At 41.1% G+C, this 20778-nt stretch overlaps 1 protein-coding gene across 2 annotated transcripts in view; it reads right to left on the reverse strand.

Annotated features, from left to right (window-relative positions):
* The window catches only part of LOC126100228 (anoctamin-1-like), a 126029-nt gene that overhangs the window by 43760 nt on the left and 61491 nt on the right, over nucleotides 1–20778 (reverse strand). For both annotated transcript variants that reach the window (XM_049910806.1, XM_049910805.1), the window contains one exon: nucleotides 15556–15716. In XM_049910806.1, coding sequence (XP_049766763.1) covers nucleotides 15556–15716 — 161 coding nt within the window. The remainder of the gene's footprint in view (nucleotides 1–15555; nucleotides 15717–20778) is intronic.

Consider the following 20778-nt stretch of genomic DNA (forward strand, 5'->3'; position numbering starts at 1 on the left):
GCACACAAACAAGGCAGTTTGACTGCCTTTCAGCGTAATGCTCACTGAAAAGTGTATAGCTTCAAGGGTATGTTAAAGAAGTAAGTGCACATTAATTTATTTAGAACCTCCTTGCTTTTAATTATTTTGTGGGTATCTGAAACTCCTCATCCCAACTAATATTTCAGCTCCAAATATATTCTTTACTTTCAGTCTCGTACAGCAGGTAATGGAGAGCACTGTGAATGCTTTGCTACTAGTTGTGGAAATCTGAAGCGGCCATTGGTTGAAACCATTATTAGAAAACATCAATATAGATTATCTGATGTACAAATTGTTGATTTAACTTTAAGACAGGCACTGAAATAATAAGATACATGAGCAAGCAACTGAAATGTTTCATCCATCAGGCTTGAGAGTCAACAGTCTAGAAATTTTTCAACGCACGACTATAGATTGAGGTTCTATGCAAGAAATCTTACACCACACTCAAGTCTGGAAAAATCAAAAGGAAAATGTTACTTTTCAGTTTATAGCACTCCCACATTGCCTTGTGGAAAAACATCCTCTGTCCTTCTAGGTGAGTGTCTAGATTTAAAAAATTCTGAATCACTGATACGCGCATTTCAAATTCTGTATCACAAAGGCATAACCTTTAAAAATCCCGAAATATTTTACTGCAACTGAAAGAGTAATTTTTTTCCATCTGTGAAATACATTTACAGAATAGTAGTTTGATAAGTCATTGTTAAACAAGGTAATTACCACTTATGGCTGTCAAAACTTATTTCTTGTTGTTGTTGTTGTTGTTGTTGTTGTTGTTGTTGTTGTGGTCTTCAGTCCTGAGACTGGTTTGATGCAGCTCTCCATGCTACTCTATCCTGTGCAAGCTTCTTCATCTCCCAGTACCTACTGCAACCTACATCCTTCTGAATCTGCTTAGTGTATTCATCTCTTGGTCTCCCCCTACGATTTTTACCCTCCATGCTGCCCTCCAATGCTAAACTGGTGATCCCTTGATGCCTCAGAACATGTCCTACCAACCGATCCCTTCTTCTGGTCAAGTTGTGCCACAAACTTCTCTTCTCCCCAATCCTATTCAATACTTCCTCATTAGTTATGTGATCTACCCATCTAATCTTCAGCATTCTTCTATAGCACCACATTTCGAAAGCTTCTATTCTCTTCTTGTCCAAACTATTCACCGCCCATGTTTCACTCCCATACATGACTACACTCCATACAAATACTTTCAGAAATGACTTCCTGACACTTAAATCTATACTCGATGTTAACAAATTTCTCTTCTTCAGAAACGCTTTCCTTGCCGTTGCCAGTCTACATTTTATATCCTCTCTACTTCGACCATCATCAGTTATTTTGCTCCCCAAATAGCAAAACTCCTTTACTACTTTAAGTGTCTCATTTTCTAATCTAATACCCTCACCGTCACCCGACTTAATTCGACTACATTCCATTATCCTCGTTTTGCTTTTGTTGATGTTCATCTTATACCCTCCCTTCAAGACACCATCCATTCCATTCAACTGCTCTTGCAAGTTCTTTGCTGTCTCTGACAGAATTACAATGTCATCGGCGAACCTCAAAGTTATTATTTCTTCTCCATGGATTTTAATACCTACTCCGAATTTTTCTTTTGTTTCCTTTACTGCTTGCTCAATATAGAGATTGAATAACATCGGGGAGAGGCTACAACCGTGTCTCACTCCCTTCCCAACCACTGCTTCCCTTTGATGTCCGTCGACTCTTATAACTACAGTCTGGTTTCTGTATAAATTGTAAATAGCCTTTCGCTCCCTGTATTTTACCCCTGCCACCTTTAGAATTTGAAGTGAGTATTCCAGTCAACATTGTCAAAAGCTTTCTCTAAGTCTACAAATGCTAGAAACGTAGGTTTGCCTTTCCTTAATCTTTCTTCTAAGATAAGTCGTAAGGTCAGTATTGCCTCTCGTGTTCCAGTATTTCTACAGAATCCAAACGGATCTTCCCCGAGGTCGGCTTCTACTAGCTTTTCCATTCGTCTGTAAACAATTCGTGTTAGTATTTTGCAGCTGTGGCTTATTAAACTGATTGTTCGGTAATATTCACATCTGTCAACACCTGCTTTCTTTGGGATTGGAATTATTATATTCTTCTTGAAGTCTGAGGGTATTTCGCCTGTTTCATACATCTTGCTCACCAGATGGTAGAGTTTTGTCAGGACTGGCTCTCCCAAGGCCGTCAGTAGTTCCAATGGAATGTTGTCAACTCCAGGGGCCTTGTTTCGACTCAGGTCTTTCAGTGCTCTGTCAAACTCTTCACACAGTATCGTATCTCCTATTTCATCTTCATCTACATCCTCTTCCATTTCCATAATATTGTCCTCAAGTACATCGCCCTTGTATTGACCCTCTATATACTCCTTCCACCTTTCTGCTTTCCCTTCTTTGCTTAGAACTGGGTTTCCATCTGAGCTCTTGATATTCATACAAGTGGTTCTCTTTTCTCCAAAGGTCTCTCTAATTTTCCTGTAGGTAGTATCTATCTTATCCCTAGTGAGATAGCCTTTACATCCGTACATTTGTCCTCTAGCCATCCCTGCTTAGCCATTTTGCACTTCCTGTCGGTCTTATTTTTGAGACGTTTGTATTCCTTTTTGCCTGCTTCATGTACTGCATTTTTATATTTTCTCCTTTCATCAATTAAATTCAATATTTCTTCTGTTACGCAAGGATTTCTACTAGCCCTCTTCTTTTTACCTACTTGATCCTCTGCTGCCTTCACTACTTCATCCCTCAAAGCTACCCATTCTTCTTCTACTGTATTTCTTTCCCCCATTCCTGTCAATTGTTCCCTTATGCTCTCCCTGAAACTCTGTACAACCTCTGGTTCTTTCAGTGTATCCAGGTCCCATCTCCTTAAATTCCCACCTTTTTGCAAATCTCTTTCTTACCATTATATAATCTATCTGATACCTTTTAGTATCTCCAGGGTTCTTCCATGTATACAACCTTCTATCATGATTCTTAAACCAAGTGTTAGCTATGATTAAGTTGTGCTCTGTGCAAAATTCTACCAGGCGGCTTCCTCTTTCATTTCTTAGCCCCAATCCATATTCACCTACTACGTTTCCTTCTCTCCCTTTTCCTACACTCGAATTCCAGTCACCCATGACTATTAAATTTTCGTCTCCCTTCACTATCTGAATAATTTCTTTTATTTCATCATACATTTCTTCAATTTCTTCGTCATCTGCAGAGCTAGTTGGCATATAAACTTGTACTACTGTAGTAGGTGTGGGCTTCGTATCTATCTTGGCCACAATAATGCGTTCACTATGCTGTTTGTAGTAGCTTACCCGCATTCCTATTTTCCTATTCATTATTAATCCTACTCCTGCATTACCCCTATTTGACTTTGTATTTATAACCCTGTAGTCACCTGACCAGAAGTCTTGTTCCTCCTGCCACCGAACTTCACTAATTCCCACTATATCTAACTTTAACCTATCAATTTCCCTTTTTAAATTTTCTAACCTACCTGCCCGATTAAGGGATCTGACATTCCACGCTCCGATCCGTAGAACGCCAGTTTTCTTTCTCCTGATAACGACATTCTCTAGAGTAGTCCCTGCCCGGAGATCCAAGTGGGGGACTATTTTACCTCCGGAATATTTTACCCACGAGGACGCCATCATCATTTAATCATACAGTAAACCTGCATGCCCTCGGGAAAAATTACGGCCGTAGTTTCCCCTTGCTTTCAGCCGTTCGCAGTACCAGCACAGCAAGGCCATTTTGGTTATTGTTAAAAGGCCAGATCAGTCAATCATCCAGACTGTTGCCCTTGCAACTACTGAAAAGGCTGCTGCCCCTCTTCAGGAACCACACGTTTGTCTGGCCTCTCAACAGATACCCCTCCGTTGTGGTTGTACCTACAGTATGGCTATCTGTATCGCTGAGGCACGCAAGCCTCCCCACCAACGGCAAGGTCCATGGTTCATGGGGGGAGGACTTATTTCTTGTGATTTGCAATTTTGAGCACTTGTAATTTTCAGGCAAATACCATAAATGTAAATATGCACAGAGGCCTAAATACAGACGCTATTCCAAACATAAAGGAAGTTTGATGTTGTCTTTGTAGTTCATAATCCAGCTGTCAAGTGGAACAGTATGAGAGAGAGAGAGAGTATGAGCATATTACTGTCAAGATTTTGTGTGTATCAGTTTATCATCATTATCATCATCATCATCACCACCACCACCACCACCACCACCACCACCACCACCACCACCCGGACATCATTTGTGCTTGTTTGAAGCTGTCAAAAGTTGTTTTTTATTGTAAATGCTGAGAGTAAAGGAGACCATTCACCTACCGTCTTTACTCGAATCTAAGTCGCACTTTTTTTCCAGTTTTTGTAATCCAAAAGACCACCTGCGGCTTAGAATCGAGTGCAAAGTAAGAGGAAGTTCTGAAAAATGTTGGTAGGTGCCGCCACAAATAACTTCAGCTGTTGAATATATGTAGCGCTACACAGGCATGCTTTGCAGGCACAAAGATAAATACTGGCGCCAAAACCTCTGCGTCAGTAAATAAATTTAAAGATAAAAAGGTGGAAGAAGAGTTTTTTTCTCCACCCTGAGTTTCAACCACTGTATTTTCATACACTGTCCAACGAAGTAAACACAAATTCCGTATTGTGCATCTTCGAATGTAGCAGAATTTCAATGTACTATGAAAATACGACTGGCAAGACTGTCTGGGATGTTTGTCAATATGGCCAACTCTACGTTGTGAATTCTTTCCTACCTGTGGCAAGAGATGGTTCCTAATAGGATCTTTTATGAATTGTGAATCACATGCATTATTCTCTTCACCATAAGAATAATACAAATATAAACATTCTGCCATGTATTCTTTCATGTTTGTTGCTATCTCACTTAAATCCTGTCTGCCTAATAAACTACGAAACTAGAGTGAGACAACAGCAAACGCGGAAGAATATACATATCATGTCATGTTTATATTCGTATTATTCTTATGCTGAATACTGATACAGTCAGAAATGATGCATGGCAATTGACTAGATTTTTAAATCTAAGATGACTCTAATTTCTGTGCAGAATGTAATGTACTAAAGGGGCATCTGCAAAGATTTTCAAACGGAGCAAACTTTTCGCTAAACTCTCGTTCAGAACATCTTCTATCATACGCAGTCCATTATTTGGTTCTTGTTGATCATTATCAAAGAAAGCAGAAGTGTAAGTAACAACAAATAGCAGTCTCTTGCCATTGTTTCGCTAGAGAGACGATTTATCTTTTTAAGTGGCGGTACCGTGCACAAAAGCGAGCCATGCCGCGAGCAGCGACAGGCCTTAAACACACAGTATCAGAATGCGACAAACAATGCACGACACAGTACAGGAATGCATTTTCAGCTTAGAGTGACGTAAACCCCTATAACAAAGACAACAACACTTATCAGATCAAAGAAAAATAAGCAATCAATTCAAACCAGATGAAGCACGTGGAAAAGGCAGGGTACCCATATAAATACCGATGGAGCGCCTGACGCATAGCAATGGCTACCTGGTAAAGCTTAACTGCTAAGCTTACGACTCGAACCAAAGTACTATAGCTGTATCGTCATTCATTCGACATAAATTGTGTCTCATATTACAATGGACCAACTTTGTTTTGATTTGGAGATGCGGCCTAAAACTTTTCTCTCGCCTTGAATTTCGAATCTCAAATTTCAGGTGCTGCTTACAAGGGAACCTCCCCATCGCACCCCCTCAGATTTAGTTTTAAGTTGGCACAGTGGATAGGTCTTGAAAAACTGAACACACATTAATCAAGAAAACAGGAAGAAGTTGTGTGGAACTATGAAAAAAAATAAGCAAAATATACAAACTGAGTAGTCCATGTGCAAGATATGCAACATCCCGGAGAGTGTGGGCCTAGGAGCGCCGTGGTCCCATGGTTAGCGTGAGCAGCTGCGAAAGGAGAAGTCCTTGGTTCAAGTCTTACTTCGAGCGTAAAATTTTATTTTTTATTTTCAGACAATTATCAAAGTTCAGGCACTCGCACATAAACAACTTTGCTCTCCAAAATTCCAGGACATGTTCAGATTTGCTTGGACATATGCAGGATTTGACGGTCTACACACGGAAAAATTTGAAAACATTAAAAACAAATTTTTTGACAGAGCACAGGGAAAAGTGTGCGACTGTGAAGCTGTTGGATTCATTTGTTGCAGTTTATGTGACAAACTCATATGTTTTCATCACTTTTTTGGGAGTAATTCTACGTCCACAAGAAAACCTAAATTGGGCAATGTAGAAGAATCTTTTTACCCATTCGCCAAGTGTACAAGTTAGGTGGGTCGACAAGATATTCCTGTCATGTGACGCACATGCCCTCACCAGTGTCATATAGAATATATCAGACGTGTTTTCCTGTGTAGGAATCGGTTGACCTATGACCTTGCGATCAAATGTTTTCGGTTCCCATTGGAGAGGCACGTCCTCTCGTCTACTAATCACACGGTTTTGCAGTGCGGTCGCAAAACACAGACACTAAACTTATTACAGTGAACAGAGACATCAATGAACGAATGGCCAGATCACAACTTTGCGAAAATGAAGAAAAACTTTTCACTTGAGGGGAGTCTTGAACCAAGGACCTCTCGTCGCACAGCTGCTCACGCTAACCACGCGACCACGGCGCTACTGAATTCAGGTTATCCTTGATGTTGCCTGTCTTCGCATGGACTACTCTGTTTGTATATTTTGCTTATTTTTTCATAGTTCCACAAAACTTCTTCCTGTTTTCTCGATTGATCTGTGTTCAGTTTTTCAATGCCTATCGACTGTGCCAACTTATAACTAAATCTGAGGGGGGTGCGATGGGGAGGATCGCTTGTTAGATTCGAGTAAATGCAGTAACAGCAGAGGCATTGGAGTCATTGATAGGCACACACTAAAGAGAAAGAAAATTTATTGAGCTGGAGTACACACACACACACACACACACACACACACACACACACACACACACACACACACACCACCTTTGCCTCTGCATTGCGCAGGCTGGACCAAGATTGAGTGTCCAGCCGACACAAGGTAGGGGCACAGTTGAGTGTGTGTGTGTGTGTGTGTGTGTGTGTGTGTGTGTGTGTGTGTGTCTGGGTCGGTGGGTGGGTGGGTGTGGGTGGGTGGGTGTGGGTGGGTGGGCGCGCACGCGCGCCCGTCCCTGACCGATGGAAGTGCCACAGCCTGCCTTCACTATTGCCCGGACTTGCCCTATGCATTGGAGATGTCTAAGAACTTCATCCTAGCCAGTGACCTTCACTACAGTATTTTGTCCTACTTCCAAGTGAACATGGCTTTGATTGTTTCATCATTTTTGCCTTCAGCCTAAGTTAGACTTTTATAACTCCAGTGCTAGTCATGAACTATTCAAACTTGTAGTGGTTAACTTTTTTCTAAAGGAGGAAGAGTATTTTGGTTTGAGCACTTTTTAATAAAACTATTGTACACTGTTTACTAAGCAGTGTTCTCATTGCGCATCAACTGATGCAAGACTTAGCAAATGGTGATGAGGAATTTTTCTACGAACCAAAACTTTCAAATGTGTTTTATAACCCAGGTGACAGTGTGTGTGTGTGTGTGTGTGTGTGTGTGTGTGTGTGTGTCCAGGTGTTGCTCCTACTCCAGAACATGCAACAGGTCATCACCATATCCAACCCAGAGCTGTTCAACTGGCTGCCGTCCACTGACTCCCCGGCTAAAAGATTCAGAGGGGTATTGTTGCTGTTATAGGTGTATGGCCAGAAGATCAAATCCTGAGCAAATTATGTGGCCAAACTGGAACGATGCTTATTGGCACAGGTGTCACAGGGACACTCAGCAGCACATGGTTCTTCCTGGCCTATGCAGGTCTGGAAATTTACAATTTACTACAGCAACTCAAGCCTGAAGTGCAGCCCCATGCCCTCCTCTACAATCACTTTGAGAGTTTTTAACTACAATATTTTGACTCATAAGTGCACTTTGTGGTGGGCTTCCTTAAGTCTTTTAGCTATCACAAGTTTAGCAGACAATCTTACGCAAAGTGGACATCAAAATTGGAGGGTTTATCCCTTGACTGTCAGTTCTGGTGTGCTAAGTCTCAACGTAAACAGTCCTTTACAAGTTCCCTTGTCAAACACATGGTTCTTGTACATTCACCAGATGAAGGGCTTTGTACTGACATACCTGAACCTCAAGGATCCCATGCCCGAGACTTGCCTCCCCATCATTAGGGCTTTCAAGCAATACCCACACTCATCAGCAACATTACACAACCTTTCGCCAATGTTTGTAGACTGCCCCACTTACGTGGTCCCAATCCCAGCCACAGCCTGCACTACATTCCGATTTCCCTGTGGCACCCAGCCCTCAACTAGCGTGTTTTGCCCACAGCAGTTATTCTCATCCAGCAACTGTTTTATCACCCAAACATTGCAACAATGTTATTATTGTTGGGCTAAATGTTATTTCTGCAGCAAGACAGGACACTCGTTGGAAGTTTGCCACAATCTTTTCTCACGATGAATGAAGGTTACATCTGCATAATTGATAGTCTTAATGCTCACAGTGGAAGTTAACTCCATTCCAGAGGAGTTCCAAGTTGATACGAGTTCCTCCATAAATATTGCAATTTTGGACCCTTATCAACATTTGGGCTCACCTACACAACAAGAAAGGACAATTCATGACTCACATTCATTATCACTCAACTGTCTTCATGGCATGCATCTTTGTGGTAAACACTAAATGAGCCACCTACAGCTTTGGTTTGGACCTTTTTAATGCTTTGGACTAGGGAGTACGTGACTCCATCTACAGCATTCAGCCATCAGGAGCTAGCTCCCATTCAAGGGAGCTTTGCTCCACATATGAGCCAGTTTCTTCTCATCCTAGCACCAGCATCATTGGTTTTGAGGCTCATATCACATTCCTTTCAACAGCTACATTCTGCTTCTTCAAGGCCCAGAATGTTATAATAATGTTCAGAGATAAGCTACAACTGGATCTCTAGTGACTCCAAGAGGAAAGCATTCTCACCACAGTCACCAACAGTTAGTGGGCTACCCTCATCGGTACTGTGGACCTGAATGAGTCACTTTGGGTTTGTTGTTACTTCAAAGTTAACGATCGATGCACAGTCTGTCATTGATGCCTACCCGATGCCAAAAGTAGATGACATTATGGTATTATTCTTAGAAGGCCAGATTTTTGCTGAGACTCACTTTCTGGATGATTACCTTCAGCTCTAGACGAGGCATCATGGAACATTCTAGCTATTAACACTCTGAACTATACTGCCATAACAGGCTTATTTTTGGCATTGTCAGTGTCTTAGCTATTTTTCAATGATACTTGGAAGGGGTGATGCAGGATGTACCCGGTACAGCAAACTGTGTGGACAGTATTCTCATCACTGGTAAACATGCTATGCAGTTGGTGGCTACCAACGATGCCCTTTTCTACTGTTGTACAACAACTCAATCTCAAATGTAAAATGAACAAATGCCATTTTTTGTCCCTCAGGTGGAATAACTTGGTTGTGTTCTCAGTTATTCAGGAATACAACCTGCATCACAATACAGTGACGTAAAAAAGTCATGGGATCTTCCTAATATTGTGTCGGACCTCCTCTAGCTTGGTGTAGCGCATCAACTCCATATGGCGTGGACTCCACAAGTCATTGGCAGTCCTCTGCAGAAATACCGAGCCAGTCTACCTCTATAGCCATCCATAATTGTGAAAGTGTTGTCGGTACATGATTTTGTGCATGAACTGACCTCTCAATTGTGTCCTATGTTGGACAATCTGGGTGGCCAAATCATTTGCCCAAATTGTGCACTATGTTTTTCAAACTAAATCATGAACAATTGTGGCCTGGTGACATGGTGCACTGTAATCCATAAAAATTCCATTGTTGTTTGGAAACATGAAGTCCATGAATGGCTGCAAATAGTCTCCAAGTAGCCAGACATAACCATTTACAGTCAATGATTGGTTCCACTGGACCAGAGGACTCAGTCCATTCCACGTAAACACAGGCCACACCATTATGAAGCCAACACCAGCTTGCACAGCGCCTTATTGACAATTTGAGTCCATGGCTACATGGAGTCTGCAACACACTTGAAACCTACCAACTGAAATCGGGACTCATCTGACTACACCACAGTTTATCAGGTGACTAGTGTCCAACTGATATAGTCACAAGCCTAGGACAGGCACTGCAGGTGAATGTGTGCTTTTAGCAAAGGCACTCACATCAGTTGCCTGCTGCCATAGCCCATAAATGCCAGATTTCGTCACACTGTTCTAATGAATACCTTCATCAAATGTCTCACATTGATTCCAGCAGTTATTTCACACAGTGTTGCTTGTCTGTTGGCACTGACAACACTACAGAAGTGCTGCTGCTCTCGATCCTTACATGAACGCCATCAGGCACTGTGTTGTCTGATTTGAGAGGTAATGCCCGAAATGTGGTGTTCTCTGGACACTCTTGACACTGCGGACCTCGGAACACTGAATTCACTAATGCTTTCCAAAATGGAATGTCCCATGCATCTGGCTCCAACTACCATTCCAAGTTCAAAGTCTTTGAACTCCTGTTGTGTGGCCATAATCACGCCGGACACCATTCACATGAATCACCTGAATAAAAATGACTGCCCCACCAATGTACTGCCCTTTTATATCTTGTGTATGAGATACCACCACCTTCTGTATATGTGAATGTTGCTATCCCATGACTCTTGTCTCCTCAGTGTATGTTCAAGCAATTCAGCCAACTTAATAATTATTGCAAGTTCATCCCACACGCCACAGCCATAGCAGACAGAATTGCTCCATCAGTTATGATGCAAAAACATGAAGTGGAATTGAACTTGTACCTATAAAAAACCCTTCCAAGATCTCAAGCAAGTCCTGATGCATCCAACATGTACTATGGTCTACAACCCACGCCCGCATCTCGTGGTCGTGCGGTAGCGTTCTCGCTTCCCACGCCCGGGTTCCCGGGTTCGATTCCCGGCAGGGTCAGGGATTTTCTCTGCCTCGTGATGGCTGGGTGTTGTGTGCTGTCCTTAGGTTAGTTAGGTTTAAGTAGTTCTAAGTTCTAGGGGACTGATGACCATAGATGTTAAGTCCCATAGCGCTCAGAGCCATTTTTTTCTACAACCCACCGAGACCTTTAATTGTAACAGCTGATGCTTGTGATAACGGCTCGGGTGTGGTGTTATCTTATGAAGTAGAGGGTGTGGAAAATCTGTGTGTTCATGTACAAGACTCTGACACAGATGCAATGCAGTTACCATCAAATAGAAACGGCTGCTGTGTTCATAGTCAAGAAATTCCACAATTATGCGTACAATCAATGTTTCAAGTTACTGATTGGCCACAAACCAGTTTTACCATTATTCAGTACAGACTCCTGTATTCCAACATAAGCCACACATCGCCTCCACAGCTGGGCATTGTTTGCTTTCTTCCTTCCCCCCCCCCCCCCCCCCCCCCCCTCCGCTACTCAAATGACTTCAGGTATCACTCAACATGCCAATGCTGACGTTCTCTCCAGGTTACCAGTGGAACATGGTAAGCAACTTGATTCAGGATCAAAGGGCTGTCACAACATGGACAAAGGAGTAGAAGAAGCTGTAGCAATGTGATTATTTACAAACTACTCCATCTAGTGCGCCTAGGGATGTCGATGGGTCTGAAACATTGGACTCATCTGTAAGTTCAGGCATTCTGGCACAGGTACCACAAGTTCTCCACCATCAATGGATTCTTTTTGTTGCAAGAAGAAAATCATTGCACCCATGTCATGATCCCATCTGCCTTGCAGCAATGCACCCTGCCCCTCCTACATCAGGGCCATAAGGGAATTGTGCTCTCCAAGAAGCTGGGCCATCAATGTAAATATTTGCGAGAGATTGATGCAGCTATTGCCAACATGGTGGCACCATGTGAAACTGGTATAAGCAAACAGGCAGCACCCTCTAGCAGATACTTCCTGTGGTTGGATGCCTCAGCGTCCTGGTCATGACTCCATTTAGACTTTGCAGGCCCCTCACTGGGATATTCTTGGTTGATCATGGTTGATGCAGGAGCCAGATTCCCGTATGTTTCTCGGATGTCTTCAGAGTCCTCGAGACACAGGCACTGGCCTGGATCTTATCTAAAAAAGGACTTCTGAAAACCATAGTTACAAACAACAGGCCTCAGTTCACAACTTCTGAATTTACCTCTTTTTATTCTTCCAATGGCACCTCCCTAATGCATACAGAGCATTTTCATCTCACAACCAATGGATAAGGGGAATGCTTTATTCACACGTTCAAGGAAAAATTAGCAACCATCCCCGTGTTTTTGATGTCTTATTGCTCCACCCCTCAAGATGGCATCAGCCCTGCTGAAAAACTCCACGGGGACAGCACGACGGGTTCAAACTCCCCATACTCCACTCTATGAGAAATCCATCTCCCTCTCTACAGTCTCAACGCCACCATTATTCTGTCAAAGATGATGCCTGGGCACTGGTTTTCTCCAAAAATAGTCACCAATGTGTCCCGGCAGTAGTAACATATTTATTGGGACAGGCCACGGTGGAAGTATGACTACATGTGGCTCCATTTGTTGCAGGTAAGCCCTAGAAAAACAGCAATGGCTCCTAGCAGTGGATTATCATGATCTTTGTTCCTGGATTAGATGTCCTCCCACCTGGAACTTTGGACGATACAGCCCAACTGTTGCAGCCACAGGGTCCATACCATCCAGCCATTGCCAAGGTCACCTCTTCCCCAGTACAGATACCAACTTTGATGGACATCAAACTGAGCATGTCAGGGTCACCAGTTCCACAGATGACCAGCGAAGAATCAGCAGGTTTCTCAGCTGTCAAGAACTGCAACAGTCTTTCGTCCTTTGAGGGGAGTAGGGATGCTATGTATGGGTTCCTGCAGACCAGAAACTCTTCTCACAGCAGTGGTCTACTAAATGGCCTAATCTCGAAAGACTTCTATCAGTAGATGGCAGAACTCAACTATGCATCCTGCCTATGCTGGTATGTGATGTGAAAGCACCGCCAGGGGTCTCATGCCCTCCGGACCTATTTGTCTTCATGGTGCATATGACTTCATGTAGGTCTTCCAGTATACTATATGGCTTGAGTATTTAGGGTGGGGCAAAGTTGCTCCAAGCTTTGGGCCAGGTGCTTACTGCACCCACAGTTCAATCAGAGCCTCGATTTGAACCGTTACTGCAAACAACGCCATGCTGCACTAGCCAATGTCGACTGATGGAGTCGTCACCGTCTCTGCTTTCACCATTACTGGGAGATGGCCAAAACTTGTTATCTGCCATCAACCTTCAGTACGTTATTTTGTTCTACTTCAAGTGAACACTGACTTTGAATGTTTCATCATTTTAGCCTTTAGCCTAAGTTGGATTTTTATAAATCTACTGCTAATCACAAACTATCACACTTGTAATGGTTAACTTTTCTCCAAAGGAGTAGTATTTTGGTTTATCTATTTTTCATTAAAACTGTATTAAATTGTTTACCTGGTCTGTGTACACATCGCACTTCAATCAGCACAAGACTTAGCACCTTACAGAGTTGCTCTTACATTGTATGTTTATGCGGCACAAAAATATACATTTATATTTGGAACATTATATGAATATTTTCCCTTTCTTTGACAATCAAAAGGACTAACTGTAAATGCTTTAAAAGTATTTTGTTTATTGCTTATAGTTCTGAACAATTTGCAAAGAATGTTGATTAAAAAAAATGTTGATTTCTACATGAAATGTTAGTTATCTTCAGATTGTTTTCAATCTGCAATGAGCAGTTAGTGAATTAATGAAAGTACAGAAAAGACAGTGCAGAAAAATGTAGTTAAACAATTCTACATCTACAACCATAATCTGTAAACAATTGTGAAGTGCATGGCAGAGAGTACTTAGCATGGTACACATGTCAGGGCATCTTCTTGCTCCAGTTACATATGGACTAAGGAAAGAATGACTGCTTAAATGTCTCTGTGTAAATTGTAATCAGTCTAATCTCATCTTCAAGTTCCCTATGTGAGTGATATGTAGCGGGCTGAATAACAATTTTTTAAATTTCGTAAGTGGGCTTTCAATGGATAATTTCATCTATCTTCAAGAGCCTGCCAATTCAAGTTTTCTACATTTCCATGATACTCTCCAATTAGTCAAATAAACATATGAAAATTTGTACTACCCTTCTTTGTATATCTTCAGTCTCCCCTGTTAGTCCTGTTCAGTATGTGTTCCATACACTCAAGCAATGTTCTAAGATGTGGCGCACAAATGATCTGTAAATAATCTTCTTTGTACACTGACAGCAATTTCCAAGTGTCCTGGGAGTGAACTGAGCCTATGTACTTATTCCATTTCATATCCCTACAAATTCAGTATTGCACAAAACATTCAATGCAGCTCATTTTTATTCTTTGTCCTAGTTGTGTTCTTTTTTTTTTTTCCTTTTCACTCTGGTATTTTTCATACTTTCTCTTATTTTCCTTTCCTCTCCTCAGTCTACTTTGTACATGTTTCCTCTTATCTGCAAAAACTTTTTCCCTAAAACTTCTCTCGCATTGTTCTTACCTCTCTCACATTGTTTCCACTTCTCTTTCAATGTTTCTACTCCTCCTCGTATTGTTCAACTACTTTTATGCTGTTACTTGGTACACCTTCACTGACCTCTAGCCTCCAACTGGTTGAGTACTTTTGCTGTAAGTACTTGTAAGGTATGTTTGGTTAAACTGCTGTATATTCTACACAAACAACCAAAGAATAACATTGTATCTTTCTTATTGCTTCTGTAGTACTTTATATGTTCTCATATATATTTTAACCTTACTTCACCATTTTGTCAATTTTTTCCTCATAATTCTTCTTTCCAATAATTATATTTTAATCAACTAATAATTTAATATTATGTGTTCACTTGCATACAGACATTCTGGTTTCAACCTTGTATTATAGTGCTGTATGTTAAGGTTAAGCATTTCTGTTGTTGCAAATACTCCTTGCGAAAACATACTTTATTTTTTTCCAAAGTTGTGTATTCTTTCCTCTATAGCAGATTTTTCTTAAATGATTTATATTTCTTACATATTTTACCTTTTCTGTTCGAGCAACATATATAACAACAAATTTCTGAAATGCTTTCATTTGAAAAAAAAAAAAAAAAAAAAAATCAATTTCTGTGCTGAATCATTTCCTTTCATCCTGAAAATCTTTTATTATTATTATTATTATTATTATTATTATTATTAGTGTGATCTGGAGCAATGATTTTTCATACCGTATTTCTCACACAGTAGCGACAATGGGTAATGGTGGGGAAAAAAGGGACAAAAAAGTACTATATTATTTATGATCAAAAAAATTTTGTACACTTAATTATATTTAATTGCTTCATAGGAAAATAATAATATCAAATGCAAGTTTAGGGACAATTTGTACTCACCCCAAAATGACATGAATACGGCAAAGAAGACTGTTGTAGGATTGTCAAAAAGATACGTTATTCGTGCATGAAGACATGTTTCTGCAAGATTCCAGAAACTACAGAAGTAGTCACACAGAGGACACATGGTGATGTTTAGTTGACTGTTACAGATGTCTTCACTGGAAAAAGAACCACAAATGTTTCTCAACAGCTACCATGTTACAACAAACTTATTGCAAACTCACTTTCCATTTTCTCTGTATGAATATTAAATTTTACTTCTGAATGACACCAGCTATTCTGTAGTTGTTTTAATACAACTCAGAGATTAACAATGATTTGCTTTCACTTCCAAATTTTTTAAAATGATGCAAAAGCATGCAAGATACATGAAGTGCTATGAAATGACGCATAATAATAATAATAATAATAATAATAATGTTTATTTGTACATATTAACTTTATAGTCTTGGACATTGTCAATTTTTTGTACAATTATATCAATATCAAGTCATTCCAAGAATGAATATTTACATCAAGTAGCACATTGTATATCATTCCATGCAATAATGTTATAAACACATTAGCACATTATATATCACTCCATACATATAATGATTATACACATCAATTAGCCAATTATAACAATACTGCCACTAATATACTGCAGTATGTAAAAGAATAAACTAACAGTACTGCAACTCAAAATTCTTTTAATGAGTATAAAGATCTATCTATTGACAAATTTTTCAACTTGCCCTTGAAAAGATTGCCTTGGAGTTGCTTTATATTTTTTGGCAACTTCTTATAGAATTATCTCACAGTTACATATGGACTGCGGTCTGTAGCTTTCTTGTTAGTCCGTATCCTATGATCGTCACTTTTGGCTCAGGTATTGTAATTATGAGTGTCACTGTTCTTTACACTATTTTCCTCGTTCTCTTTTACAAACATTATGGTCTTAAATACATACAATGACTACACAGTCAGTAATTTATAATTTTTGAAATAGTCCCTAGAGGACTGGCGTCTGCTTATATTAGCAATTATCCTAACTGCTCCCTTTTGAAGCCTGAAAATGCGATCCATATAGACAGTGGGTGCCCCACCCCAGACCTCGATCCCATATTGCAGATGTGAGTGTATTAGTCCATAATACACTTGTTTAAGGACAAGGGGAGCTACTATATTTGCAAGACTTTTTAGTAAGTAAATATTACTAGAAACCTTTTTACAGGTGGTGCTGACATGCTCTTTCCAAGTGAGATGTTCATCAATCAATATGCCTACAAACTTATGTTTGTCAGATGTTTCAACTGTAGAAAGTGCTTGAGTATGAGTATTATTAAAATGTAGCAAGAACGTTATTACTACAGCCTTGTCCTTATTCAGTGTAACCTTATTCACTATTAGATATTCTGTGATCATTTCAAAGTTCTCTTTGTTGCTTTGGAATGCTGCCCACTCTATACAGCCCCAGCTAATAAAAGATGTATCATCAGCATAGTTCACTAATTTGGAGTTTTGCGGCCATGTTATATCATTAATATATACTATAAACAAGAATGGTCCAAGTATACTTCCTTGGGGAACTCCACAATTGAGAGTTCTATATGCTGACTTTACTGTTTGTATCTTACTTTCATTCTTATAATGTCTTCTATCACGGAGATAAGAACTTAGTAATTTTAGAGCTACTGCTCTTATTCCGTAATTTTCTAACTTGGATAACAGTATTGCACAATTCACAGAATCAAATGCTTTAGACAGATCTAGGAAAGTCCCTATAACTTTGTTTCCTTCATCCAGCCTGTTCAGTAGTTCATGGAAGAAAGTTGCTAATGCTGTTATTGTAGATTGTCCTTTTCGAAACCCATGTTGTGTTTTGTTTAATAGTTTGTATTTACAGAAGAAGGATTCCATTTGATCTAGAATTATTCTTTCAAGCAGCTTGCCAAGTGTTGAAGTCAAAGAGATTGGCTGGTAATTATTTATATCTGTGATAGCCCCCTTTTTATACACTGGTTGTATCTCAGTGATTTTTTAAAGCTCTGGAAAGGTCCCCTGGCCAACTGAACTGTTAATTAGATGTGTTATTGGTTTTATTAACTCACTTCAGCATTCTTTAAGTAGTGTGGAACGATATGTCATCCCAGCCACTAGATGATTTTACTTTGAGTTTTGAGAATTGTCTGGAATGAAAAATAGCCCACAGTTGCACTAAATTATGTTTATTTTAAACATTGGTCATGGTTTCAGCTTTAATAATATAGCCTTCTTCAGAAGTCATACACAATAATAAATGAAAAATGCCACTGGGCTAAGACATTTTTCATTTATTACTGTGTATGACTTCTGAAGAAGTATATATATTATTATAGCTGAAACCATGGTCAAGGTTTAAAATAAACATAATTTAGTGCAACTGTGGGCTGTTTTTCATTTGAGACTGTGTAGTTTTGGAATGAGAACAGAGAAGGGGCTGGATGGGCGAGGATAATGATTAACGAAGTTTGAGGAGAAGAGGGTTACGGTAACATAGGATATATTACAGGGAAAGTTCCCACCTGTGCAGTTGAGAAAAGGTTGTGTTGTTGGGAAGGATCCATATGGCATAGGCTGTGAAGAAGTCATTAAAATGAAGGATGTCATGTTTGGCAGCGTGCTCAGCAACAGAGTGGTCCACTTGTTTCTTGGCCACAGTTTATCGGTGGCCATTCATGTGGACAGACAGCTTATTGGTTGTCATGCCCACATAGAATGCAGCACTGTGGTTAACAGCTTAGCTTGTAGATCACATGACTGGTTTCACAGGTAGCCCTTCCTTTGATGGGATGGGTGATGATGTGACTGGACTGGAGTAGGTGGTGGAAGGACGTATAGGACAGATCTTGCATTTAGGTCTATTACAGGTGTATGCCATGAGGTAAGGGGTTGGTAGCAGGGGTTGTGGAAGAGTAGACACGTATATTGTGTAGGTTCAGTGGATGGTGGAACACCACTGTGGAGGGGTGGGAAGGATAGTGGACAGGACATTTCTCAACAGGGTATGACGCGAAATAGTCAAAATCCTGGTGGAGAGAGTAATTCAGTTGCTCCAGTGCTGTGTGGTACGGAGCTACATGCAGAATGCTCCTCTGTGGCCAGATGGTGGGATTTTGGGAGGTGGTGGGAAACTGGAAAGATAAGGTCCAGGAGATTTGTTTTTGTATAAGCTTGGGAGAATAATTACGGTCGGTGAAGACATTTTTCCATTTTTCTTCCACCACCATGGAGCCTTGTTCCTTCCAACTGCATCAATGCATAAGAGTTTCCTTGTCCCTAGCCAGAACCCAGTCCCACATACTGTTCCTGCATTGTTGCTTGGCTCATGCAATCCCCCCAGATGGCCTTATCATCATACTACCTGTCTCCAGCTACCACCCCTCCTTCCACAACGACCTCCACCTCTTCAGATTCCACCAATCCTTAGCCCTCACCAACACAGTGCTGCAAAACCATATCAACCAAGCCCAAACTTCCTTGGAGTTCATTCTCTCCAACCACAAAATTCTCCTGCTATGCAGTTCCAAATTTCTGTAACCCATAACACACAATGTAATTCTTGCCCTCCTGGAACCCTGCAAGATGCACGCTACCGCCTCAAAATGTTCTCCACCTTGTTCACTTCCTACTCCTGCCTTGACGTACCATTGTCCATCACCTCTACAAAACCTCCAAACTTACACCCCCCCCGCCCCCCGCCCCCCGACCACCATCACCTCATAGCTGACACACCCTGTCTTCCAGCCTTAGTACACTTACCCCACCCTCTGAAACTTCCACCACCACAAAGAATCCAGAACCTAATCAGACCCGTAACACAGTCGTAACATTTCCTCCAGAAGCCTTAGCCTCACAGAAATATCAGCCCCTTCAAAAGGCCTCACCTTTTGCCCCATTTCCAAATTGAAACATGCAGGACTTTTTGAAGAGGTTCTCTCCTTCTCCCGGTCCCTACAGTGGAAACACTTTTTCACCACCAACCCTACCAATCAGACTCAACCTGCCTAATTCAGTTCACTCTTCCATCCAACCATGATTCACCCCCCATTGCCTCCAAATCACAACCAGTTAACTCCCAGAATTTCTTAACTTCGAACCTTGCCCCAAATCCCTCAACATGCAAACAAATTCTACATCCTCAGAAAGAACCGCAGTCCACCATCTAAAAAGTGATCCTGACCTTACAATCCGACCTGTGGACAAAGGCTCCACACCACTGTTCTTTTGAACTGCAAGGATTACCTGGCAGAAGGACTCCTCCACCAGCTGTTGGATACTTCCTCCTACAAACTTTGCCACAGTGACCCCATTCCAGAAATCCAACAGGATATCCAGTCACTCCTCAAATCCTTAGGCCCATCCCAGAATCCCTCCTCGGAGTCCATCTCTCTGTTAACCCCTACCACTCCCCATACTCCCACCTTCTACATGCTTCCTAAAGTTCATAAACCCAATCACCCAGGACGCCCCATTGTGGCCAGTTACTGTGCCCCCACTGGGAGAATCTCTGCTCTCGTAGACCAGCACCCTCAACTTATTAGCCAGAAGCTACCCTCCTACATAAAACATACCAACCATTTCATCCACCAACTCTCCACAGTTCCTGTCCCTTTACCAAACAGTGCCCTGTTTGTCACTATTGATGCCACCTCCCTTTACACTAACATCCCTAATGCCCATGGCTTTCTGCTATTTAACACTACCTTTCCAAACACCCAACAAATTCCAAACCAACGATCTCCTTCCTAGTCACCATAATCAACTATATCCTCACGCGCAATTACTTCTCCTTTGAAGGCATTACCTACAAACAAATCTGGGGTATGGCTATAGGCAACCACATGGCACCATTCTATGCCAACCTATTCATGGGCAATCTAGAGGAATCCTTCATAAATACTCAGAATCCTAAACTCCTCACCTGGTTCAGATTCACTGATAACATCTTTGCGATCTGGACTGAGGGTGAGGACACCCTATCCGCAATCCTCCAGAACATCAACAACTCCTCCCCCATTTCTTCATCTAGTCCTACTCAACGCAACAAGCCATGTTCTTAGATGTTGACCTTCACCTGAAAGATGGCTATATCAGTACCTCCGTCCATATCAAACCTACTAACCACCAGCAATACCTCTACTTCGACAGCTGCCACCCATTCCATACAAAGAAGTCCCTTCCATACAGTCTAGCCAC

The sequence above is a fragment of the Schistocerca cancellata genome, chromosome 9 (assembly GCF_023864275.1).
Source record: "Schistocerca cancellata isolate TAMUIC-IGC-003103 chromosome 9, iqSchCanc2.1, whole genome shotgun sequence".
Taxonomy (NCBI): Eukaryota; Metazoa; Arthropoda; class Insecta; order Orthoptera; family Acrididae; genus Schistocerca; species Schistocerca cancellata.